The 22,590-nt window shown below is 47.4% G+C and overlaps 4 protein-coding genes across 8 annotated transcripts; 1 reads left to right on the forward strand and 3 right to left on the reverse strand.

Annotated features, from left to right (window-relative positions):
* Positions 1-5,567, reverse strand: LOC119126119 (cytochrome b-c1 complex subunit 2, mitochondrial). The gene is made up of 14 exons (XM_037257231.1): positions 5,460-5,567; positions 4,533-4,634; positions 4,313-4,462; positions 3,872-3,936; positions 3,732-3,788; positions 3,511-3,635; positions 1,954-2,051; positions 1,594-1,651; positions 1,422-1,517; positions 1,168-1,346; positions 841-921; positions 675-751; positions 226-379; positions 1-126 (listed from the first exon to the last, which is right to left on the reverse strand). Exons 1-14 carry the CDS (start codon positions 5,490-5,492, stop codon positions 43-45), a joined length of 1,359 nt encoding a protein of 452 aa, XP_037113126.1. The 5' UTR covers positions 5,493-5,567; the 3' UTR covers positions 1-42.
* Positions 5,568-6,184: 617 nt separating this feature from the next.
* On the reverse strand, positions 6,185-12,450 carry si:ch211-256e16.3 (kelch-like protein 5). 3 transcript variants are annotated; one of them, XM_037257170.1, is made up of 12 exons: positions 12,337-12,450; positions 11,781-12,038; positions 11,526-11,660; positions 11,044-11,235; positions 10,757-10,900; positions 10,487-10,673; positions 10,204-10,350; positions 9,952-10,080; positions 9,618-9,794; positions 9,359-9,505; positions 6,753-6,918; positions 6,185-6,667 (listed from the first exon to the last, which is right to left on the reverse strand). In XM_037257170.1, the coding sequence occupies exons 2-12, from the start codon at positions 12,015-12,017 to the stop codon at positions 6,514-6,516; spliced, it is 1,815 nt and encodes a 604-aa protein (XP_037113065.1). In that variant the 5' UTR covers positions 12,018-12,038; positions 12,337-12,450; the 3' UTR covers positions 6,185-6,513. The 3 variants fall into 3 exon arrangements, with proteins under 3 accessions (XP_037113065.1, XP_037113067.1, XP_037113066.1); XM_037257171.1 differs by having other exon boundaries at positions 6,534-6,667; positions 6,748-6,918; XM_037257172.1 differs by lacking the exon at positions 12,337-12,450 and having other exon boundaries at positions 11,526-11,718; positions 11,781-11,855.
* Positions 12,451-12,665: 215 nt separating this feature from the next.
* anks4b (ankyrin repeat and sterile alpha motif domain containing 4B) lies at positions 12,666-15,669 on the reverse strand. 2 transcript variants are annotated; one of them, XM_037257247.1, is made up of 2 exons: positions 15,180-15,669; positions 12,666-13,991 (listed from the first exon to the last, which is right to left on the reverse strand). In XM_037257247.1, exons 1-2 carry the CDS (start codon positions 15,338-15,340, stop codon positions 12,869-12,871), a joined length of 1,284 nt encoding a protein of 427 aa, XP_037113142.1. In that variant the 5' UTR covers positions 15,341-15,669; the 3' UTR covers positions 12,666-12,868. The 2 variants fall into 2 exon arrangements, with proteins under 2 accessions (XP_037113142.1, XP_037113143.1); XM_037257248.1 differs by lacking the exon at positions 15,180-15,669 and adding an exon at positions 15,047-15,117.
* A 90-nt stretch (positions 15,670-15,759) lies between these two features.
* Positions 15,760-22,483, forward strand: LOC119126139 (peroxisomal membrane protein PMP34). 2 transcript variants are annotated; one of them, XM_037257275.1, is made up of 9 exons: positions 15,760-16,031; positions 16,200-16,260; positions 16,557-16,623; positions 16,705-16,859; positions 16,970-17,086; positions 17,160-17,305; positions 17,497-17,592; positions 21,895-21,971; positions 22,099-22,483. In XM_037257275.1, the coding sequence occupies exons 1-9, from the start codon at positions 15,957-15,959 to the stop codon at positions 22,244-22,246; spliced, it is 942 nt and encodes a 313-aa protein (XP_037113170.1). In that variant the 5' UTR covers positions 15,760-15,956; the 3' UTR covers positions 22,247-22,483. The 2 variants fall into 2 exon arrangements, with proteins under 2 accessions (XP_037113170.1, XP_037113169.1); XM_037257274.1 differs by lacking the exons at positions 21,895-21,971; positions 22,099-22,483 and adding exons at positions 18,309-18,391; positions 18,519-19,072.
* The last annotated feature ends 107 nt before the right edge of the window (positions 22,484-22,590 follow it).

The raw sequence follows: 22,590 nt of genomic DNA on the forward strand, positions 1-22,590 counted from the left end.
TGTGGGCTTTAAGTGTTTCTTATTTAATAGAGCAGACGTTTTTCATAACTCGTCCAGAAAAGGGGTATTGATAAGATGTCCACAAGCTGCCATTGTCTTCTTGCCGTCCATAAATTTTCTTGCAGCCTTGATTAGATGAAATAAGAGAAATGATATCGTGTGCCATCGTCCTTTCCTTCCTTGGAAATTGAGCATTGTTAGCAGTCACTTTCAGAAGACACTCACCTTGACCACATGTTCCCGGGTGATGGCATCGATGGCTTGGAGAACCGCCTCGGGCGGCCGGTACGCTGCGGTCTCCAGGGCCTGAGCGCCAATCTCGGCCATCAGGCCGTCCGAGCTCTCAGTTGACAGCAGATAATCCACTTTGGCCTGAATCCTGCACACAAAGTGTGGGTAGCAATGTCACATCTCTGCAGTCTGCATTCTTCGTTTGGATACATTTCAAATTGTATGAATGCTGAAAATGTCAGCTTCTCAACGGTCAATATCTGTTGTCCTCCCTGATAGCAGATAGATGTGCTAGATCAATACGAAACATTTGCGCTTATTATGGAAAAGAATGATGAAAATGTTTGGCAATTTTCTGACATGTTAATCAGTGTGCCAGTTTGAAACAATGTCGTGTCTTTGACACTGAAAGCGTATCTCTGCAATCTTCAGCCCAAACTCACTTTGCTCTTGTGATGTCATCCTCTGTTACGGTGCCCTCGGCCACGCTGCCCACTTGAGCGATGGCCACTCTGATGGCCTGTACAAGATGGCGACGACAAGGAGCATTGGGTGATTTGTGAGCTAAGGTCAGCTCGGCCTTTTTTGTGCGTGTGCGCCAGGACTCACGTCTCTGGCGACGTTCGCTTGCGAGATGGTGTAGACGCCGAACAGACCCGAGTCGGAATATGAGGCGTTGAAGGCTGAAGCCTGACAGAAAAGCAGAGACGATTTAAGTCGGGACAACACTATGTTGAAGATCATCTGTGGTGATTCAAAATAAATGTTATTTTTGGTCCTACAGTTTGTTCCAAGGAACTGTCTTTGTGTTTCCGCCGGAGGTGCGGACTTCACCATATGGATGGCCGTGTTCGGCTGCAACCAGCGTCGCTAATTGTTGCTGTTGGCTCAACGGGTAACATGCAACACCATCCCAGCGGCCAAACCAGAGGTTACCTTGGTGACGCCCTGGCTCAGTTTACTGGTGATGCCAGTGCCCCGCTTAACGTGTGGTTCAACTCCCAGGATCTTTTGCAGCACGGCAAAGGCGGTGGCCTCCGTGCCGCCCGCCACGCCGCCTTCGCTGACAACCAGCGCATGAACCTGGCTGTCCTGGTTCTGAACACGAAGCTCACCTGGAAGCAACGGAGCGCGGTTACGGTAGACGGCGGGGACGGCGATTTCATGAGGTGAACGAACATGGTCTTTACCGCCACGGTAAGTCGCTTGAACGAGTGGCGCTCCGGCCCCACTGCGGACACTGAGGAACCTCTTGCTCAGCTCTGTCAGGTCAGAGTGCTTTACTCCTGAAAACAGACACGTCGGAGGCAGGATGTTATGAAAAAAAAAAAAAAGGAGCCACCATGAGGAGCAGACACTCACCGAGCCCTACGACAGCCATTCGGCCGGTGGTGAAATGGTCCTCCACAAATGAGTGCAGCTACATGTGGAAGACAACAACACAGAGGCGTTCAAAGAAAAATCAGCTGCTTGCTAGAAAAAGGTTGAGCAGCTAAGCAGGTGCATCCAAATGTTTTCAGAGGCTCAAACTTAGATCAAGGAGCAAAAGCATCCATATATACCATAAGAAAGTAAGTAAACAATAAAGAGTGGATGAATGTTCAAGAAGAGCCCTTTGCTAGAACCGGGCGCTTGATTGATCAATAAATGACAATGTCAACCGGTAAAAACAGATCCACATTTCAAAGTTTGAAGAAGAAAAAAAAAAGTGCAAATTCATACTTGCTGAGGAGAGACTTTTCCGACCATGTGCTCTGGGCAGTACAGCGAGTTGGACAGGGTGTTTTTATAAGCCGCTTCATGCAACTTCTCAATCACACCTGAATGGAGAAGACGGAGGAGACTCATTCCAAAATGTGCATTGGGGTGCCTTTGCTGGGATGAAAAAACATCATCAGTTGGCAACATGTTAAAATGCTGCTCTAGGTCTTGTCTCATCAAGATGGGATGGGCACGCGGCGGCCTCCTCGGTTCTTTTAACCAGGTTACATAGTCGAGGGCAAGGGTCACCAACCTTTCTTAAACCGAGAGCTACTTCCTGGGTACTGATGAAGACAAAGGGCTACCAGTTTGTCACACACTTGTGAAATAGCCAATTTGCTCAATTTGGCTTTCACTATGTGTTATTATTGTCATTTCCAGTTCACATGTAAGTGTGATTTTAACAAGAATAGCAAAAATACAGTCAAACATTGGTTTTTGACCACAATCCGTTCCAGAAGGCGGTTCGAGAAGCAAATCGGTCGAATTCCGAATCTATTTTTCCCATTTCAAATAATGGAAAAAACTTTAATCCGTTTCAAGACAAAAAAAACCTCGCATTTTTAAGCATTTTTTCATTTGCGCATATTTGTCCGATCGCGCAACCATAGCGCGTCGCCCACCGCGCAACTGCACCGCGCTGGTTGCATTATTGTGACAGAGCCGTCGCTGAAATTTAGAAAATATCTTTAAAGTCCTGATGTACTTTCCAAAATTTAAGTGGACCTAAGTGCGCAGGGAGCTTAATTTTGTCCGATCGCGCAACTGCAGCGCATAGCCGAACACGCAACAGTAGCGCGTCACCGACCGCGCAACTGCACCGCGCTGGTTGCATTATTGTGACAGAGCCGTCGCTAAAATTTTGAAAATATTTTTAAAGTCCTGATGTACTTTCCAAAATTTAAGTGGACCTCAGTGCGCAGGGAGCTTAATTTGGTCTGATCGCGCAGGGAGCTTAATTTGGTCTGATCGCGCAGCAACCGCAGCGCGCCGGGCGCTCACTGTCGCATTGCTTTAAGAGCGTCTTTGTGTTTTAGTATGGCTTTACTGCTCCCACTTGCGTTCTTTGGAGGCATGATTAGGGGTTAATAAAATCCTCAAAGTAACGAAAATACAATAACAACAGAGTCAGTTGGCATCCGGGCCGCACGGTCGGGTTTTCTCGGGTCCTCCCGGCTCATCTCGCGAGGTTCGACCTCCGAATTTTGTTCGACAACCGAAGCAAAAAAATCTCGAATTTTTTGTTCGAATTCTGATTTGTTCGAGAACCAGGACGTTCGAAAACCGAGGTTTGACTAAAATAAATAGATGCAGCTCACTGACAAGTGCCGCTATTTGAGCTAATTTTAGAACAGTCCTGCGGGCGACTCATGCGGTCCTCACGGGCGACCTGGTGCCCGCGGGCACCATGTTGGTGACCCCTGGTCGAGGGTGCGGCCTTGAGCACAACAGTTTGCCAAAAGCATGTGGCCACAAAAGCCGATTGCCACGCGGTGGCCGGGCGCTGAGACCACTGACCTAGCTGAGGAGCTCGCTTGGCCCGATCCTTGTCGGCAATCACCCTGGATGTCAGGTCACACACCTCCCAGGGCCTGAACTCCTGTGCCGTGGTCACGTTGACCAAATACTCCAAAATGTTATCTCTGCTCACACACAAAAACATTGGTGTCAGCACGCGGCACGGCATCCATCTCTGAGCGGCAACTCAACGGAAGTGGGCCGACGGCATCCATCCTTACAGGTCATCTCTAAAGCAGCGTGCGGTGTAGACCATGGTTTCTCGGGACAGCGCAGCACTGCGGGTGGATGGCCGAGAGCACAAACAGGATCACGCTTACACTTGTCAGATAGGCACTCGGCGAGCACGAGAGAACCTGACCTCAGATTGGCTCCGAGTGCTTCAACGCCACGGCAGAGCTTGAAGGCAGAAACGCCTTTAGTGGTCTGCAAAACAAAAGGAACCTGTGAGGAAAAATCAAACCCATACCAAAGCCCAGAGCGGCACATTGGACAGGGCCACGACAAACTGGCCTCTTCTTTATCCTCTTGGAAGAGTGAGCCAGTGTTGCGGCCACCTTTGCTGCAAACATCTGGCAACTCTTGGATTATTACAATTCTACGACGTTACACCATTTCTGTATGGTTTCACAAAGTCCAACACTGCAGAGTGGTATTCTTCTTTTTTAAAAACACACGACAAAACGTTTTGCTAGGTATTTTGGGGGACTGGAACAGCTTAATGGCATTTCCATTCATTTCAATGACGATGGTGACACGTCCCGGCGAAAGGTTCAAAGGGATTGGACACGTGCCAACTTACCAGGCTGGCAGCCAGCCGCAGCACATGAGCGACACCCTGGTTCTCCACAGACTCATAGCGACTCCCCGCTTTCACAAACACACCCACGCTGGACAGTGGTGAGTAGTTCTCCAAGGACGCTATCACCAACCCGTTTGGGAGCTTGGACACCTGATGCGAAGCAGACGCTTACCTTTGACCAAGGCCGGCAAAATAAATTAATCCGTGAAGTAGCACCAACCTGGACATTTTGAGGAGCGGGCAGCGACACTCCGGACGACTGGTATCCCGTGTAGGACTCAGTCAGCGCTTCACTTGGCCTGGCAGCTGCATAGCAACGCTTCTACATGAACCACAGAGACACAAATTAAGGCTGGGGATACGGCCTTGAAATAAAATATTCACACAATTAGTGTGGCGATGAGAGCCAAAGAAGCCAAAAAGAAAAATTGTCATTAACCTAGTCCTACACCCAAAAAAATTGCATTCGACAACATTTTAATGCATACACCTTTCCACTGAAACTCAAACAGTTGCGGATTTCATAAGGCAAAGTCGACCTCCAGAGTCCAGACAGTCGCTGTCTAATAGTGCACGTTTACATTGCATTAAGGGGAAGTTGATTGAGTGTACACCAGACCAGCAAAACAAAACATGTTAGCGTCCATCTTGATTTAGTCACATTCAAGTTAATGTTAAGTTGAGAACGGCACAAGGATTGTAATTAAAAGGAGCGTCCATTATGATTTCAGTCCATACGGTTGGGACATTTTTAATTGGTGCTGTACCGTGAGATTTTTCCGATGTAAATGATGAACTTTGGCTCATTCAACGCGGGTTGAAGAAAAAATGCTTTACTAATGCAGGGAAAAAACAAGGCATTCCGAATATGACCTTCAGGTCGTGTCGAACTGAGGCAAGTAGAAGAGCACACGCGCATTGTCGCATATTTGACGTTTGGCACACTAGTAATGACCCAACGGAGACAAATGCACATAACTGCAGGATTTTTTTTTTATTCTTAAAAAACGCCGCATTAGCCAGCCCTGACAAGCTAACTAGCCGGTCGGCTAACCACAAAACTAAGTGCGAGTTCACATTTGTCAACTAACGACCGGTGGCCAAACTAAAATGAACAGCAGTGACAAGAAGAAATCCCACAACTCACAGAGAGATTGTTTAAGGATCGAATTCCCCTCATGTCTCCGACGTCGACGGCCAGAGGAGGACAAATATGGCGGACTAGTGACGTCAATGGGTCCGCTCCACCGCGGTGTCTGATGGCCACATTCGGTAAAGTTAAAGTCCCAATGATCGTCACACACATACCTGGGTGTGGTAAAATTTGTCCTCTGCATTTAACCCATCCCCGTGTGATTTTAATCCATCCCCTGGGGGAGAGGGGAGCAGTGAGCAGCAGCGGTGCCGCGCTCGGGAATCAGTTGGTGATCTAACCGCCCAATTCCAACCCTTAATGCTGAGTGCCAAGCAGGGAGGCAATGGGTCCCGTTTTTATAGTTTTTGGTATGACCCGGCCGGGGTTTGAACCCACAACCTTCCAGTCTCAGGGCGGACACTCTACCACTAGGCCACTGAGCTTAAAGAGCCAAATAGTTTGCAATCAAACGTTCTATCTTTGTAAACTCCGTTTTTGATGGATACTTGAGGACAAAGGCTGTTCATGTGACGTGCTTTATTTTTGCATACCAGAGTTGGTCCGTATGTCCTAAATATGTAAAGAATACCACACAAAAACGAAACACACAAAATGTATCATAGCGTACACTTGGATTCGATCAGAGTATGCCAGCTTGTTCACAACGAAGACAACAGTTCTTTGGTTCTGATGTTTACTGTGAGCTTGGCTTTCTTTTACAAGTCAAGACAAGCAGATGTTTTAAAATAACATTTTATTAGTCACTTTTGATTCTATTTACTGACACAATTACAAAAATAGTCAACATGAAGTTAATATAATCCTGAAAAAAAAAAACATTTGCAATAGAAAGCACACCTTACATTTGTCAGAGTACCTGAAAATAATATCTTAAAAATATTCACAGTTGGATTTGTTTGCCCATACAGCATATTGCTGATAGAACAATTGTCAGCATGTCCTTCTCACAGTTTGACGTAGTTCAAATAAATAATCCAAAAACACAGCTACAAGGACCATCGTGCCGTGTCCCCTGTAGCGAAAGGAGACTCACGGGCATCGTCACTTAGCTGTTTGGCAAAGCGGGGAAGTAGTGCGACACACCGTCTTTCCTCAGCAGAAGCGACACGCAGCTGAGCCAGCTTCGACTGGTGGGCATCTCGCCGACAATCTCCCATGTGTCCGTCTTGTCGCAGTATCGCTCGATAGTGTCGTGATATCTGACAGGTGGTGGGGAAGATCAGACGTCCATTTGTTAACGCGACAGAAAATGCAAAGGTGTGGACAGCTTTGCTTTCACCTCACCGGTCCCATCCTTCCTCCCCTCCCAGGACGAAGATCTTTCCATCCACCACAGCGACACCGGGCCGGTAGCGTCGTTCTTTCATGGGAGCGCACATGGTCCACTGGTCTGTCTTGGGGTCGTAGCACTCTACCTTGTCTGTGTTTTCCTTGGAGGCGTGCCACCCACCTAAAGTTCAGAACAAAAAACCTCAGGTTGCCATTTGATTTACTCAAGCAACTGAACTTGATACCCAAGTTAGCATCACACGGGGTTCGAACATTTACCGTATTTTCCGCCCTAAAAGGCGCACCTAAAAACCTAAAATTTTCTCAAAAGCCGAGTGCGCCTTATATATGGATCAACTGATGAATTTGTTGATCCATACTGGTTGTACACAGTGCTCTGCCAAAATGTTTCAGTACGTTTTAGTACGACTAATAAATTACAAGGTCGCATCGCTTCCCAGCATTACGGCAACTGTAGTCAGGGGGCGTCACCGAATAGCTGTTGTACCCGCGAGGCTATTTCCTGTCAAAATAGGCTGCTCTGTTAATGTTTCGAGTAAATCTACGGATCGATATGGAAGGGAAACATAGGTAAGTAGTACCAATGAGTTAGATCGAACTTTAGTCAGTTCCGATCATTTTATAGGAGATCGTTTGAGAAACGCGATTGTTTACACTTTGCTGAGGCTCATGGGAGATTGCGAGGTGAGGCTCGTGAGACTTTGCGGATGGCTAATGCTATTGCGATAGCTGCTATACGTACCAGGCTATTTCATGTCAAAATAGGCTGCTCTGTTAATGTTTCGAGTAAATCTACGGATCGATATGGAAGGGAAACATAGGTAAGTAGTACCAATGCGTTGGATCGAACTTTAGTCAGTTCCGATCATTTTATAGGAGATCGTTTGAGAAACGCGATTGTTTACACTTTGCTGAGGCTCAGGGGAGATTGCGAGGTGAGGCTCGTGAGACTTTGCGGATGGCTAATGCTATTGCGATAGCTGCTATACGTACCAGGCTATTTCATGTCAAAATAGGCTGCTCTGTTAATGTTTCGAGTAAATCTACGGATCGATATGGAAGGGAAACATAGGTAAGTAGTACCAATGCGTTAGATCGAACTTTAGTCAGTTCCGATCATTTTATAGGAGATCGTTTGAGAAACGCGATTGTTTACACTTTGCTGAGGCTCATGGGAGATTGCGAGGTGAGGCTCGTGAGACTTTGCGGATGGCTAATGCTATTGCGATAGCTGCTATACGTACCAGGCTATTTCATGTCAAAATAGGCTGCTCTGTTAATGTTTCGAGTAAATCTACGGATCGATATGGAAGGGAAACATAGGTAAGTAGTACCAATGCGTTAGATCGAACTTTAGTCAGTTCCGATCATTTTATAGGAGATCGTTTGAGAAACGCGATTGTTTACACTTTGCTGAGGCTCATGGGAGATTGCGAGGTGAGGCTCGTGAGACTTTGCGGATGGCTAATGCTATTGCGATAGCTGCTATACGTACCAGGCTATTTCATGCCAAAATAGGCTGCTCTGTTAATGTTTCGAGTAAATCTACGGATCGATATGGAAGGGAAACATAGGTAAGTAGTACCAATGCGTTGGATCGAACTTTAGTCAGTTCCGATCATTTTATAGGAGATCGTTTGAGAAACGCGATTGTTTACACTTTGCTGAGGCTCATGGGAGATTGCGAGGTGAGGCTCGTGAGACTTTGCGGATGGCTAATGCTATTGCGATAGCTGCTATACGTACCAGGCTATTTCATGTCAAAATAGGCTGCTCTGTTAATGTTTCGAGTAAATCTACGGATCGATATGGAAGGGAAACATAGGTAAGTAGTACCAATGCGTTGGATCGAACTTTAGTCAGTTCCGATCATTTTATAGGAGATCGTTTGAGAAACGCGATTGTTTACACTTCGCTGAGGCTCGTGAGACTTTGCGGATGGCTAATGCTATTGCGATAGCTGCTATACGTACCAGGCTATTTCATGTCAAAATAGGCTGCTCTGTTAATGTTTCGAGTAAATCTACGGATCGATATGGAAGGGAAACATAGGTAAGTAGTACCAATGCGTTAGATCGAACTTTAGTCAGTTCTGATCATTTTATAGGAGATCGTTTGAGAAACGCGATTGTTTACAGAGGGCTCGTTGGTTATTGGCTAGTGGATGCATACCGCAACCCTAGTCAACCTCAGTTTGATGCAGTATAGCTTCTATTTTATGCGCCTTATAAGCCGGTGCGCCTTATATATGGACAAAGTTTTAAAATGGGCCGTTCATTGAAGGTGCGCCTTATAACCCGGTGCGCCTTTTAGGGCGGAAAATACGGTATATGGGTGATTCTTTTGTGTGACAATGGAGGGAGCACATGTGAAAAACTACTGCTGCGGGGGGCACCACAATTACAAATGAATTTAGACAGTTTTTCTAAAAGTGCTTTTTTTTTTTTTTTTTTTACAGTTTTTAGATTTGCAACTAAAATAGTAGCAGAATGTGTCATCATAGCACCCATTGAGAATAAAGCTAATGCTTCATTTTCTGTTCAGTGTCAACCTTTGACACAATGAGAGTCAAGTAAATACAGTCAAGCCAAATACTATACCTATGACGTAAATCTTTCCATTCAGCGTACAAGCCGCAGAACCCGAACGACTAATCTGCATCCGAGAAACCTCCGTCCACATAGCAGTTTTCGGGTTGTACACTTGTGTGAGATCGGAGCCGTCGCCGTCTTCCAAAACGGCTCCGCCTACGGGACAGACAAAAGGCACACACGGTCAACAAGAGGCCAGGATCGTTTGACAATTTAGAATCTTAAAGTGAGGCGCTTTATTATAAATTAGGAGGGCAGCGTGTTCTACCTGTAACATAGAGAAGACCGTCCAGCGCCACGACAGCAGGACTTGTGACTGCCATCTTGACGCAGCCCACAAACTGCCAGCAATTGGTGTGAGGGTTGTAGCACTCCACGGAGGCCAGACGAAAGTGACCTTCCCAGCCGCCCACAGCATACACAAAACCATCCAGCATCACAAGGCCTGCCAGCAAGGACAGTGAGAGCGAGAGAGAAAGATGCTCATGTAGTCCAATGGCTATTTTGTTTTGTGTTTTTTTAAATACGATGACACAGAAGTTGCACGTCTTGCTGCGGCGAGTGAATGGAGAGCACTGCGACGTGAAATGAAACAGACTCACCGAGTTCTGAGCGAGACGTGTTCATGGGAGCCATTTCCATCCAGGTGTCGGAGCACGAGTCGTAGCGCCACATCTCCCTGCTGGCCGAGCCGTCTGGAAACTCCCCTCCGGCTAAATAAAGGGCGGAGTCTACAGGCGAGACGAGAGCAGGCGCACGCGGCTTGGTGGGGCTTGTGATCTCTTGGAGATTAATTGAAGTTCACGAGGATAATAAGAACCATGGACTTTACGGTCACTTTTGTCTCAGCCCACCTGACACCACCAGCCCGTGCTTGCTCACAGCGAAGGGCAGGCAGGCATGGTCCCTCCACTTATTCGTCAGGGGATCGAAGCTCTCCACGCTGCGCAGCACCACTTTGTCATCCTCGCCGCCAACTGTTATGATTACTTCCGATGTCCCTGTTACCATGGAAACATAAGAATGGTAACAGAACCCCCACTCCGGTAACATGATGCGAAGGGTGGCACTATTTTTTGACAGTCAAATAAATTACTCCCACGCAGCGTCTAACATCTGTAATGGTAAAATGTTGACCTGTGGATCGGCGCGGCCGTACCCGGGAGCAGAAGAGCTCCCTTCGGCGGTCCTTCAGCAGCAGGTAGTCTTTGGCTTCTGAGATGAGCCTCTGGCATCTGCGGTTCTCCTTCACCACTTCCAGAGATTCAATCACATCATGCAGATAGTAGGGACTTATGAGGGGCAGGCGGACGTGCTCCAAGACCTGCAGGAAAAGAGCTAAGAGTCGAGCTCTTCGAATTCCACCGCAGCACGCGGCAGCTACGAAGCGTTCACTTCAAATCCCACCTTGTCAAAGCTCTGCTTGCGAGTCTGACATTTATTTTGCCACAGCATGGCGGCCTCGAACACCAATTCCTCTCTGGACACGTTGAGGTGGTCGCTGGCGAGGATTTCAGTTAGTTTGTCCACACACAAGGTCAAGAACTCCTCCTGCGAGAAAGAATTCAAACATGAATCAAACCGCCCGAGATTTGTGAAAGTACGACACAAATAGTACAAAGGAATTCCCTGAGTGGATTGGCGGCTTGGGCTCCTTAGTTTATGGCAGGCTTTCATTCCGCAACGTAACACACCTGTTGGCAAACGCCGCTAAAGTGACTGAGAATGTAGTCCATGCTTCGTTTCTCCAGCAGTTTACAGGAGTGGGCCTCGGCAAAGCAGTGGATCCCCACGCAGTTGATCTCGTCCATCTGATGCTCCATGAAGCTGCAGCAGGCCTCTCTCACGGCCATCACGTCCAGCATGTTGGCTGCTGCCAACAGCGCCTAGACAGAGCAGAGTCGGTCAGGTTTCCACCACATCGGAGGGAGGGAGGGGCACGTAGACAGATGGCGGAGCTATGACTGAATTTGCCAACAGCCATGGAAAGCTGTGTGGCTGATGTTGGCTGCAGACTTACTCTTTTGAATGAGAGGCTGCTGACGTCATGCAATTTATATAACCGTGCGCTTGTGAATTGTGTTGAGGTCTGGCATAACAGTGCACAAGGGTGGGAAAGCTTTGCGAGTATACGTTCTGTGCAAAAAGTCAAAGAACAGAATTTGGCAAAACCTACCTGGACATTTGCTTTGGAAATGTAGACCTCAGACGTATAGGCATAGCTCACCAGCATGCCGACCATCTGCGGCTCTACTCCATTGATTGCCACCCGCTCCTGTTTGGACTCCTTCAGGGCAGTGCTAAACATTGTCTGGTGAATGGTCAGCAAAGGGGGATGAAGCCAAGCACACGTTCCACAATTAGGTCATCTGGGGCGGTTGAAACGGGGCGGTCTGAAAGGCACTTTAGGGTGGTATTGACTCATGCGTACCTCAAAGTAAGAGCTGAAGGAGGCCAGCACGATGCGGTGACAGGGGAACTCCTGTCCCCCGCAGCACAGCGTGACATCGCAGAAAGAGTTTTTGAGCCGCAGGGCGTTGAGACCCTGCAGGACCGTGTTGGGGTGCCGGGCTTCCACAAACAGGTAGCCTTCGCCGCACGGGGATCCCGGAGCAACATCTTCCTGGATGTTGCCAATTACAGAGTTGTCTGCCACAATCTCAGACATTTCTAACGCTGGCGAGGAACCCTGCGAGTCCGCCCGAGAAAGGGAGGGTGAAGAAGAAAATAATCGACACTTTGAAATGCTCAACACTGGGTCAGATGCGCTCAGAAGGACTTGGTTTAAAGTCATCTCAACTAGGTTTGAGAAAACATCTCACAAGTCAGTGACATCCCGAGATTAGCTTGTTAGCTCGCTGACTAATGAGGCTTAAGTAGCAGTGTCACGGTGCCAGTTTAGCAGGGGTTTGACTAACTCTTTGACTTCCCCCCTCATTTTAATTATTGGCGATATTGCAAGCTTAAAAAAAATCGAGTGCACTCACCAGTAAGCATAATCGTTAAACGACAGCGTTAACAAACACGTTCGATCCGGGCAGGTGAAACGGAACGCAGACGCTTTCTCTTTTAATAGGCGGTTGGCAAACCACTTTTCGGGCTCATTACTGCCACCTATAGGCAAAGGGGCAATGTAGTGTAACAGAATGCTGGCGTTCTTGTATCAGACACAAATACCGGGACACTACGAAACAAAAAAATTTGACCGTCAGAAAGTATGAACTTGCTCGTTAATCTATCTAGCGTGAAATCTGAAATCTAACTGAAAGCTGATATACTCACTTGTGACTTGTTCTGTGAAATGAATGGCAAGAGGTTGGAAACATGTTTATTGTACCTTCTGACATCTAATGGAAGAGCATTTCATTATCTTTCCTTAACTATACTTGACTGGTATAATGAATGTTATACAGCCACAGAAAGTCAAATTATTAACATTTTATTCATTATCCAGTATGAATGTTTTACAGGTGTATAGATCAAACTAAAGATTCCAAGTGTCATCTTTGATTGAGATCCTCACAAGCCGCTGTCTCCCAAAGCACCCGGTCTCGCCAGTGCATTCTTGCGGCGCGCAACAGCTTCCAAGATCTTCTTTCGGGGTCCCAACTGGATGCGAATGCCTTTCAGGTCTTGGTCGGAGCAGAGCATGAGCGCCTCCAGGTCCAGGTGCTCTCTGGTGAAGGCTAGGGCAAACTCGGGCAAGGAGACGGATGACAAGAATGCATCAAGCGGAGATGTTTCCTCCTCCTCCTCGTCTAGGCCGAGGTCGTCCTGCTCCCACGGGACCTCCGTGTCGGCGTTGCCCTCGAAGCCAGAGAGGTCTTCCTCTCCCTCAATCTTGTCGTTCTCAACGAGGTAGCCCAGGTTTTCATTGTTCCCACCGGCGACGTCGTCCGTGTCCAGGCTCATCCTCTTCATGAAAATAAGACCACCCAGGCCAGGCCTGTTGAAGATGGACTGTTTGACTTGGCCCGCCGATTCATCATCATCATCTCCATAGCCAAGCTCTCCTTCATCTTGAAGCATCCTCTCGTCCCGCTCGTCGAAGATGTCCAAAAACTCAGCATTCTCCGACGCTGCATCTTCCTGCTTGAGGAAAATGACGTTGGCGTCTCTCTGCAGAGTGCCCGTGTCTTTCTTCCCGAGCTTCTTTTGCAGTGTGCCTTTCAACCTGGCTGACAGCGAGCCGGATTTGTCGGAGGCGATGAACTTGGAGAAGTGCTCATCGACGCCGGTTGCGGCGCCCACGCTCGACGAGGCCAACGTGTCGCCGCCCTCTGAAGCGGAGCCGGCACCGTCCACCCCGCGGTACATCTTATCCATCTTGCTTTGGTGTCGCCTCTTCACCTTCTCGCAAATTTTCACCCGTTTCTCCGCTTCCCTGGCAGCCTCTTTCTTTAGCCTGGCGACTCTCTTTGGATTCTGGTTGGTCTGCTGGGAGGCGGCGGCGTCCAGGAAGCGCACGCACTCCATGCGATCCCGCGAAGCGGCCACGTCCATTGCCGTATGCTGCTCGTTGTCCAGCGCAAACAGGTTAGCGTCAAAACTGACGAGGAAGCTGAGGATGTGCATGTGGCCGTTGGCAGCGGCGTGGTGCAGTGGCGTGTTTCCCCAGATGTCACTTCTGTTGGGGTCTCCCCTGTAACACACAAATAGGATGACATCATCTTATCCAAATTATAGAGCTAGAAGTCAGTAAATGGGCGATCTGCTTTGATGAGGAAACTTGTCGTTTCAATAACTTGTTTATTGTGAAACTTTCAGAAAAAAAAACAGCCATTTTTTTTCCTTCAACAGACTGCAAATGTTAGAAAATGCGCTTTTTGCATCGATAAGACAAACATAATCAGCCCATGATTGAACGCAGACAAGAGTAATTGGTAAGCCATTAAGATGTAAAGTCCTCTACAGGCGCGCCTCGGTGTTCCAGCAATAAAAATCATTACAGCAGCAACTGTCGTGCGTGTCCTGAACATTGCGTCGATTGTTCACGGCCACGTTACAGAAACGAGCCTCGCCAGCATCCTGTGAGAAGATTGTCAGCGAGAATGACGTGCGAGTTAGTGAGCAGGCTCTTTTGTGGTGTCTAATGAGGGCTGGAGATGGCACGGTGGATAAAGCTTTCTTTTGTTTTGCGAGACATTTTTTTTCCTTGCTAAAACATTTGGCTCGGCCTGACAGGAAGTCGCTACAAAAGTGGAACAAAATTTTAGATAAAAAGAGAAGGCACTTTTTTTGAATAACAACATACTTTGTTATTCAAAACAAGTAATAGACACGTGTCTATCACTATTTATTAAAAGATTAAAGATTGAAGTCCCAATGATCGTCACACACACACCTGGGTGTGGTGAAATTTGTCCTCTGCATTTAACCCATCCCCGTGTGATTTTAATCCATCCCCTGGGGGAGAGGGGAGCAGTGAGCAGCAGCGGTGCCGCGCTCGGGAATCAGTTGGTGATCTAACCCCCCAATTCCAACCCTTAATGCTGAGTGCCAAGCAGGGAGGCAATGGGTCCCATTTTTATAGTCTTTGGTATGACCCGGCCGGGGTTTGAACCCACAACCTTCCAGTCTCAGGGCGGACACTCTACCACTAGGCCACTGAGCTGGTCAATTAATTTATATCAATTAAAATACTCGAATTGTATTTTGTGAAAGATAAGCTGAGATATTATATTAAGGTCATCTCACCAGGTTGTATCAGGAAAGGATGAAATGAGATCAGCTTAGAAGTCCACTTGGTTTATAGGCTATATTATCATCCAAACCCATCCACTGTTCATTTTTTCGATAAAGCGCACATTCAATACCGAATGATTCTCACCCTCTGCTGCATATGAGCTGAAGCGCATCCACATGCCCGTGAAAAGCAGCCAGCAGGGTGGGCGTCATGCCGTCTTCGTCCGGAGAGTTCAGGTCCTTTCTGGTGGCCTCCTTCAGAAGGTCCAGGTAACCGTCAATGGCCGCCTTGTGGTACCTAGACATGGCGGTCTTTTTCCAGGATTCGAAAGGGAGAGCACAAACAAATTCTTCACCTCCGTCAAGAGCGCAAAGTCTTCAGACCAAGTGAACTCGTGCAGGGCGTCGACGTCAACAGCTCAGAGCCATAAAACAATGGCAAAGTCCAGGTCCATTGCTGCACCTCATCCATCTCCTCCTGCACAATCGCAAACCTCCCACTATGTGATAATGAGTCTGGCCTTCTTTACTGATTCCGTCCTACAATACTCTTATATGTCAATCCGTGGTTAATGATAGCCACCACACCTAAAATCGGTCAATTAAAATGTGTCCATTTCCCCCCCCCCCATTATACTTCTTAAAAATGTACTGTAACGTCGGATACGGATATATGTCCCGGCCCCTTAGATGGCGCTCGTGAGGAATTCTGTCTTGTGCGCGCCACGAAGAAGGAATGCGGAAGCAAAAATGAATGGGGAGGGAAGTTGTCAGTTATCAACGATCTTTTTGTCGGATAGTTTGACATCTCCGCATGAATGATTGACAACTGACACCTATTTACTATAAGCGAGCCGGACAGTTAACACTCGAAGTTCTTGCAGGACCAACCGTGTGCTGTGACCGAGAAAAGGCTGTCAACATGTCCGCCAATGGAAGCTCACCGGTCGGTCTGCTCTCTTACGAGACTCTGGTCCACGCTGTGGCAGGGGCAATGGTGAGTGGAAGAAAGAGAAGTGCCATAACAAGACACGGCGTGGTGTGTCTTGTGTGCGTTGTGCGTAATACGCACAACGGTGATATTACGCACTTTACGCGGTGTGCGTAATATCACCGGTTTCTGCTCATTGTGAATCTCGGTTAGTAATTTTATTTGTCTTTTCAGGGCAGCGTGACAGCAATGACTACTTTTTTCCCTTTGGACACAGCTAAAAGTCGGCTTCAGGGTGAGTTCCTCCCTGAAAAAAGCACAAGTGGCCTGATTTTTTAGATACAAGCTGTTGTTTGGATGTTTTTCTTTTTTGACTCGCCAGCAAAAATTCGAGATAAGATTGCTGTTTGACGACAGTGAGGTCAACTCGCTTTATAAGAAGCAGCAGCTTCAACATCAAAGTGGCTTCAAGTTATTGAGTGCCACTCCTAACTGAAATTTACAAAGTTTAAAATTAATTAAATTACAAGTTGTGTCTTTAAAACAACCCGGGAGCTTTGTGTCATTTTTGTTGTTGTTGTTGTTTTTTAGTTGATGAGAGCAGAAATTCCAAATCCACGCCAGTCATCCTGGCCGAGATAGCGCAGGAAGAAGGCGTGTGAGTATGCCGATGGATTGGAGCCGCTCGAGTGATGCGCGCAAGTGACTCGACGCTCTCCGTCATGACGCGTCCGTGCAGGCTGGCTTTGTACAGAGGCTGGTTCCCGGTTATCTCCAGCCTCTGCTGCTCCAACTTTGTCTACTTCTATACCTTCAACACACTGAAGAGGCTGACGGCCTCAGGGCCGCAGCAGTCCAGACTGGGCAAAGACCTGCTCGTGGGCATCGTATCAGGTGAATCTCATGCCGCTCCGTGACGCTCGCTGGGAAATGTTCTCGAGTGGATTTGTTCCACTTGTCGCCCCCCTAATCGTGCAACCCGGTTGCTTGTGTTGCTCATGAAGGGGCGGTGAATGTGATCCTAACTACGCCTATGTGGGTGGTCAACACTCGTCTGAAGCTACAGGGGGCCAAATTCAGAAACGAGGACCTTCATCAGACGCACTACAAGGGCATGTTTGGTGCGTGCGTAGCTGCCCCCATCTTGTGTGGGGCGGAGGTGTTGCTTACCTCTTTGTGGCTTTCATTCTCTAGATGCCTTCTCCCAGATCATAGGGAACGAGGGGGTGCCCACGCTGTGGAACGGCATGCTGCCCTCTCTTATCCTTGTCCTAAACCCGGCTGTGCAGTTCATGTTCTACGAGTCCATGAAGAGGAAGGCAGGCAAAGGGGGCAGGAAGGTGAGCGGACACGCTACACCATCCAATGTGATAGACTTTGTGGGAAAATGCCCAAGATCCTCAGCCATAAACAAAGCGGAAAGACCACTAGAGAGCTGACCCTCTTGTCACATCTTCAAACGATCTGCTCAAAAGACTTTCGTGCATGGCTGTGCTACAAAACAGGAAAAGGCTAATTGGCTCTTCCACAGATCTCATCTGGTGAGATTTTCCTCATGGGAGCTGTTGCCAAAGCCATCGCAACCACCGTCACGTATCCACTGCAGACCGTCCAAGCTATACTCAGGGTAACTGCTGCATCGTGTAGAAAATTGATTTCTTTGTTGCATATAAATGCTAATTACAAAAAATGTGAGCTGAGCACGAGGCTTTACTAAGGAATGGGCATCAGTCGTGTAGGATGTTGTGGATTGGTCGGTCGTGAGCTTAATGAATGTATTGATTAATTGAGTCTGAGGCAAAAGGGACCGCACGACTCGGTTGCATTCACTCGCCTCTAGTTTGCAATCCGAGGAGGAACTTGCCTGACGCTGGCTATGGCACGTGTTTGATCCAGGAAACATTAACTGCCCCTCTACATTGACAAAATGTTCCCTAAATTGCGTTCTTGCACATTTGTCAATCATTTCCCCACAGGAAATGTGACTTCATCCCTCTGGAACCACGGTAGATTTTTTTCTTGCATTTTGTGGCATCTCTTCATCAAACATGGAGATGTGTCCTGTAGTGGCAAAATTTCTTTCGTGGTTGCTTTCCGACCAAGGTTTGACAGAGTTTGTTTCCTGCGTTTCAAGATAATTTGCTCGAATTTACATGTCGATACAACACATAAGCAGGTTCAAATGATAAGGCAAAATGCACTTGATTATACAACCTAGTCTAAACCGTTACTAAACATTCCTCTGCCCTATTTAACCACAAAAAAAATCTTAATCACTTTCTAATAAATTGGTTATAACACGTCCGTCTTTCCGGCTGAACTGAGCGTGTGTCGTCTTTTCAGTTTGGCCAGTACAAAGGCGATGGCAAGGGCGGCCTGATGGCAAGTCTGGCAAACATCTTCTCCTTGTTGATGGAACGAATTCGGTAAGCGCCGCCCGTTCTCAAGCTGCACCGTCGACCGCCAAGCGTTTGTAGTCAGAATTTAGATTTCTGGTCGGTCGGCTGGGTCGGCCATCCGTCCGTTGCTAAACCCTTGTTGCGTTTGTGACAGGAAGCGTGGCCTTCTGGGGCTCTACAAAGGCCTGGAGGCCAAGCTGCTTCAGACGGTGCTGACGGCTGCCCTCATGTTTGTGGTGTACGAGAAGATCACTGCCGCCACCTTCAAAATGATGGGCCTGCACAGGAAGCTCACGCACTGAGCGGCTCGTCGCTCGCGCTCCCAATCCCTATTGGAGAGGTGAAGGAGATCAGTCAGATCAAATGCTCCATTTGGTGGACTTCGTAACGTGAACTTTGGTTAAACCGACTAATGAGATGAAATGACTCACGGCAAATGATGAAAAGTGGTTTTTGGGGTTGTTGACTTTTGAATGGAAAGTCCTCATGACTGTCAGTCAGTGACATGACACGGGCTCCTATCACTTGTTTACATGATGAAAAAAAAAAACCACTTGGATTTATATTTCCAGTCTTTTTTTACAAGTCAAGAAATTATCTTTTAAAAAAGTGGTTTGTACTGTTTTAGTGGTAAAAGTGGGTTAGTAAAAACATTACAATTTAATTCAGAGACTTAAAGTTTATTTCTTAATAAAGATTTGACGCTTACGCCAGTTACTTCCTGGAATGAATCAACTCGCCCAACCTGCTTGTAAAACACAAAGGAGTGCCTGGTCAGAACACAGGATGGAAGACGTGGTTCAGTTTTGGTTGCTTTAATGCAGTGGTTCCCAAACTTTTGCAGGCTGGCGCCCCCTTTGGCTCCCCAGTGAATTCCTAGCGCCCCCCCCCCCCCCCAAGGCATTTATATAAATAAATAATACATTTATAAAAATAAATAAATAATACATTAATAATATCATTACCAATACGTTGAATTAGTGGGAGCACTGAGTTTGTTTCTCAGAAACGAGCCGGTCCCATCTAGACGTAATCGGAGACAATGACACCCGAAGTGATTTAAGGTTTGTCTTTTATTGCAGGATGCTTGGTCTCCATGTGTTGAAGCAGTTTTGAATGCTTCACTGCCTGGTTAGTTAGCCTGTCGCCACATATTAGCTTTGCGGGCTCGACTGGGGAAACATGTCACGTGACCGGGACGAGTGTCTTGACCTGAATTAATTGATCGTCGATAAAAAAAAAAATTCTGTGCGGCTTGGCGGCCCGGTACCAAGTGACCCACCGACCGGTACCGGTCCGCGGCCCGGTGGTTGGGGACCACTGCCCTAACCAGCTCAACACAACACGGCGCGTTCTGGCGAGTCCCCAATTTCATGTTGACTTGAACTCAAGATGATGTTGACCGCCAGAATGCGGTTTTTATTATAAGATAAAATTCTGAACATTACAAGCTTGAAATTACAAACCTGAGCTTTTACTTTTGTAGTCTATGCTGTCGGATCTGACTGGGCCAGAGCGGCGTGTTGTGTACAAATCGACTGCCGCCCCCCTACCGCCCCTTTCTTCCTCACCGCCCCCCCAGATCTTTCCACCGCCCCCAGGGGGGCGGTACCGCCCACTTTGGGAACCACTGCTTTAATGGATAATTGGCAAAAAGGGTATAGGCACACGTTTGATGATAGAAGGATGGTAGTAAGGTCGTAAGGATGTGAGAGCAAATGTGTGTAGTGTACATGGGTGCGTGTTTGAGTGTGTGAATCAGTGCCGGCTCTACGCAGGGGCAAGAGGGGGCAACGCCCCCTCAAACAGATGTCCTGCCCCCTCGAATCAAACTTTTAGAAGTGAAAAATCCGCTGATAGAAACACACGTTAATCCGCCCCCTCTTCTCTCATGATGGTGCAGTGTGTGTCCTCCCTCACACAGCCTGCTGTCAGGACTCCGCGCCCCTCCGTAAACATCCAATCACTGTAGGTATGCAAATGAGGCAAGACGCAGCCAGAGTGTGTCAAGTTACAGTCAGCGCGGTAGGAGTTGGAAGAAGCAGTAAAATCTCCACCAAACTCATCGTACTGACCCGTGATATAACTAATGATTAACGACAACTCAAATAATAGTTAATATAACATTCATATTATATGTTCCCCCCCCCCTGAGAGATTGCCACCTTATTGTGGTCAGGGGGTTTGCGTGCCTCAGTGACCCTAAGAGCAATACCAGCAGAAGCTTTAATCTTCAGGTGGGACACCCAAGCTGGACAGGTCTTAGTGTAGAGGCCTGACAGAGTGCAATCCACTTCTCCAGGTTGAGATCTGGACACACAGCTAACAACTGCCGTGAAGAAAACACAGTGTTAAAAATGTGTAATAAAAAAAAAAGAACATGCCCCCTTCACATTTCTGACTGCCCCCTCTTATGTGCATTCCTAGAACCGGCCCTGGTGTGAATATGGTTCTTGTGTGTGTGATTCTTGTGTGTATGATTCTTGTGTGATTCTTGTGGGTGTGTGAAGTGTGTGGTTCTGCAACAGACAGAAATACAGCACGTAAGCTCGACTTCTGACGTCACACAACACTGGTAGACGGCACACATTACATAACTGACTGGACGTAACTGCTCCACTATGCTAAACTAACCATGAATGAAATACTCTAGACCAGTGGTCCCCAACCACCGGGCCGCGGACCGGTACCGGTCCGTGGGTCACTTGGTACCGGGCCGCCAAGCCGCACAGAAATTTTTTTTTTTTTTATCGACGATCAATTAATTCAGGTCAAGACACTCGTCCCGGTCACGTGACATGTTTCCCCAGTCGAGCCCGCAAAGCTAATATGTGGCGACAGGCTAACTAACCAGGCAATGAAGCATTCAAAACTGCTTCAACACATGGAGACCAAGCATCCTGCAATAAAAGACAAACCTTAATCACTTCGGGTGTCATTGTCTCCGATTACGTCTAGATGGGACCGGCTCGTTTCTGAGAAACAAACTCAGTGCTCCCACTAATTCAACGTAATGGTGAGTTTTATTTTTGTCATTTGTACTTGTTTTTATGTCAGTCGTATCATTTTATTTCATCGTATTTATATATTTATTATAAATGTATTATTTATTTATTTATATAAATGTATTATTTATTTATATAAATGCCGGTCCGCGAAAATATTTCTGACATGTAACCGGTCCGTGGCGCAAAAAAGGTTGGGGACCACTGTCCTAAATGACTGATGATGATAAATAGAATGCGCCTGTGTGTAATCAAGTCTCCGTATAAATGCACCTGCTCTTTGATAGTCTCAGGGTTCTGTTTAAAGCGCAGAGAGAACCATGAAGACAAAGGAACACACCAGGCAGGTCCGAGATACTGTTGTGGAGAAGTTTAAAGCCGGATTTGGATACAAAAAGATTTCCCAAGCTTTAAACATCTCAAGGAGCACTGTGCAAGCAATTATATTGAAATGGAAGGAGTATCAGACCACTGCAAATCTCGACGGCTAAAACCGGCTGAACTGAGCGTGTGTCGTCTTTTCAGTTTGGCCAGTACAAAGGCAAGGGCGGCCTGATGGGTAGTCTGGCAAACATCTTCTCCTTGTTGATGGAACGAATTCGGTAAGCGCCGCCCGTTCTCAAGCCGCACCGTCGACCGCCAAGCGTTTGTAGTCAGAATTTAGAGTTCTGGTCGGTCGGCTGGGTCGGCCATCCGTCCGTTGCTAAACCCTTGTTGCGTTTGTGACAGGAAGCGTGGCCTTCTGGGGCTCTACAAAGGCCTGGAGGCCAAGCTGCTTCAGACGGTGCTGACGGCTGCCCTCATGTTTGTGGTGTACGAGAAGATCACTGCCGCCACCTTCAAAATGATGGGCCTGCACAGGAAGCTCACGCACTGAGCGGCTCGTCGCTCGCGCTCCCAATCCCGATTGGAGAGGTGAAGGAGATCAGTCAGATCAAATGCTCCATTTGGTGGACTTCGTAACGTGCACTTTGGTTAAACCGACTAATGAGATGAAATGACTCACCGCAAATGATGAAAAGTGGTTTTTGGGGTTGTTGACTTTTGAATGGAAAGTCCTCATGACCGTCAGTCAGTGACATGACACGGGCTCCTATTACTTGTTTACATGACGAAAAAAAACCACTATATTTCCAGTCGTTTTTTTTACAAGTCAAGAAATTATCTTTTAAAAAAGTGGTTTGTACTGTTTTAGTGGTAAAAGTGGGTTAGTAAAACATT

The sequence above is a fragment of the Syngnathus acus genome, chromosome 8 (assembly GCF_901709675.1).
Source record: "Syngnathus acus chromosome 8, fSynAcu1.2, whole genome shotgun sequence".
In the NCBI taxonomy this organism is placed as follows: domain Eukaryota; kingdom Metazoa; phylum Chordata; class Actinopteri; order Syngnathiformes; family Syngnathidae; genus Syngnathus; species Syngnathus acus.